The 2,500-nt window shown below is 37.0% G+C and overlaps 1 protein-coding gene across 5 annotated transcripts in view; it reads right to left on the reverse strand.

Annotated features, from left to right (window-relative positions):
- LOC137974959 (TLC domain-containing protein 3A-like) overlaps positions 1–2,500 on the reverse strand; it is a 19,919-nt gene that overhangs the window by 3,594 nt on the left and 13,825 nt on the right. For 3 of the 5 annotated variants that reach the window (XM_068821977.1, XM_068821980.1, XM_068821981.1), the window contains 2 exons: positions 2,254–2,349; positions 1–1,871 (listed from right to left, as the gene is read on the reverse strand). The exon at positions 1–1,871 is cut by the window's left edge and continues 3,594 nt beyond it. In XM_068821977.1, the coding sequence (XP_068678078.1) occupies positions 1,500–1,871; positions 2,254–2,349 (468 nt within the window). In that variant the 3' untranslated portion in view covers positions 1–1,499. The remainder of the gene's footprint in view (positions 1,872–2,253; positions 2,350–2,500) is intronic. The other 2 variants (XR_011117516.1, XM_068821979.1) reach the window with 2 other exon arrangements.

Below are 2,500 nucleotides of genomic sequence, written 5' to 3' on the forward strand. Positions count from 1 at the left end.
AACGGCACAAATCTCTTGCTCCTGCGGTCCCTCAGTGACCAAACAAACTTATGCAATTAAGTTAGGTGAACGACTGCTATCGCAGTGCCGTAGTCGATGAAAAATGAAGTCTGAGTTAGTAAGACTGCTACCGCAATGCTACAGTGTCGTAATCGATGACGAATGAAGTCTGAGTGAGTCGAACGACTGCTACCACAGTGCCGCAGTGCCGTAGTCGATGAATATTGTAGTCTGAGTTAGTTGAACGACTGCTACCGCAGTGCCGTAGTCGTAGAATAATGAAGTCTGAGTGAGTCAAGGGCAAAACGATCTGGTGAAAAGTGTCGTTAACCGAACCGCAAAAGGAAAGCTAAAATTTTACGAGAATGCCTAAGCCTAATCACTGAAACGAGCGCTTTATAGGCTTAATCAGTACACGAGTGCTTTCTTTTTCATACAATCTCGTGAAAAGTGTAGTTAACCGAACCGCAAAAAAAAAGCTAAAATTTTACGAGTGCTTAGCCCTAATCACTGAAACGAGTGCTTAGGCTTAATCAGTATAAAACGAGTGCTTTCTTCTTCACACGATCTCGTGAAAAGTGTAGTTAACCAAGTACATTGTAAGACCTTTAGACAACGGAGTTGTTATTCATTTTGGCGACTACGGGACTACGGGACTGCAAGAGCAGCACTGCAACACGACTGATCATCATTTCAACGACTGACGACTACGGGGCTGGGGCTGTTAGATATTTTGTGGGCCGGGTATTCTGCAATCTAGCCCCAATTGGATAGTGGATTGTGGAAAATGTAGATAAATTAAATCCACAAACAAGTGTTTGCCAGTATCCAAAGGCCTATGGCAAAGAAATTCAATTTCTTGCGGGAAATATTTTTGCTCTTTACTGACTGAGAATCTAAGTACTCGTTGGCCAAAAAGGAATCTTAACCCATTCACACCTGAAGTGCCCCCTTCTGACAAGTTTTTTTTTTCAGTCGCGCTTTCTTGCATGTGTCAGATTTAAAATTTACAAAATGTCATGATCATAAATAAAGGTCAAACATTATCTAGAATCAGTGATTCATCAAAGAATATAATAACTTGAACTTGGAGACAAAATGAGACCTACTATGATGTTGCTATCCCCCTCACAGCTATGAACATAACCTCGATTCTCTATCAAATGACAGACAGTGTTATACAAGTATTGCATTGTAGTTTCCTCCAAAGCAAAAACCAGACCCTAAAAATGGTTTGAGTAATTAAGAAAAGATACTTAAAAACACTACCCTTTGTCGTTGTAAATGACGTTAGAAAACACTTTACCAGACATTTGCTAACAAAATTGGAGATGGTCTTGATTAACATGCAGAGAAAAAAGTCACTATTATCACTGCATTCCTAATCTTACGATATTTCCAAAACTTGATAATTATTTCCCTTTTCCCTGGTTTATCTGAACTTCACAAAATAAATAACAGTATACAGTTCCGTAACTTTTAGATGCAGAATATTTTTGTTAAATACTAGTCTTTCTTTTCATTACTTTGCCATCCCCTGCCACACGGTGATTTTTATGTAAAAATCCGTTTTCACCATTTAAACATACTTCAGAAGTTGGAGTTTTCTCTGTCATGTTTGCAGGCCCCTGGTAGAACCTTAACACACCCTTCATTATTATTACAAACCAGTAAACTTGAATACTAAAAAGGAAAAAGCAAAATGTATTGCAAAACACTGGAATCCTAAGTGGAGTACTCAAAATTGAAATACCAGCATATCTTGAGTAACACCAGTACATGTAAGGATATACAAGTACTCTGCAAAACAGGAACACAGTTGCCAGAAGCACTCCATTTGTCACATAGAGGGTTGATTTTCTCATTCCGAGCTTCAAAGAGACAAAATTCATATTAGTACAGGAATAGGACTAAGAAATAGTAGGTGCACCTATATGGGACATTATATAGTGTCTAGCTCCCAAGATATAAATTTGGAAATAAATTTTGTAGTCTTTTTATACAACATTTACACTTTTAACCCCTTCAATAGGACGTGACTAATAATAACAGTGAAAGAAATTTCAAGAGAAGTGTGGCTAACATATCTCTTGCACTGTAACCAGTTGATTTTTTATCTTCTCCACTGATATTCTTGAAAACCTGATTATTATGTTCTAGAAATTACTACAAACTTAGAACTTAGGAAATTACTAGAGAACTTACAACTTAAGAAATTAATACAGAACTTAAATGGGAGTAAAATTTATTTACCTTATCTAGAATTGCCTTGAGAGACAAGAATGGTGTACTCATCTCATTTAGATACACACAAGCTAGAAAAAAGTCCCCTTTACTACGCCTCCACATCTAAAAAGAAAATGAACACAGAATGGTTGATGGTTTCATTAATTTTACAAACTAATAATAAATGCAAAAAGAGCTGTGACTGGTCTTAACCACATGCCAACTAGCAGCCCCTAGAGTGCCAAGTTTTAACATTTTGCCCAATTTAGATTAT

This window comes from Montipora foliosa, chromosome 11 (genome assembly GCF_036669935.1).
Source record: "Montipora foliosa isolate CH-2021 chromosome 11, ASM3666993v2, whole genome shotgun sequence".
In the NCBI taxonomy this organism is placed as follows: domain Eukaryota; kingdom Metazoa; phylum Cnidaria; class Anthozoa; order Scleractinia; family Acroporidae; genus Montipora; species Montipora foliosa.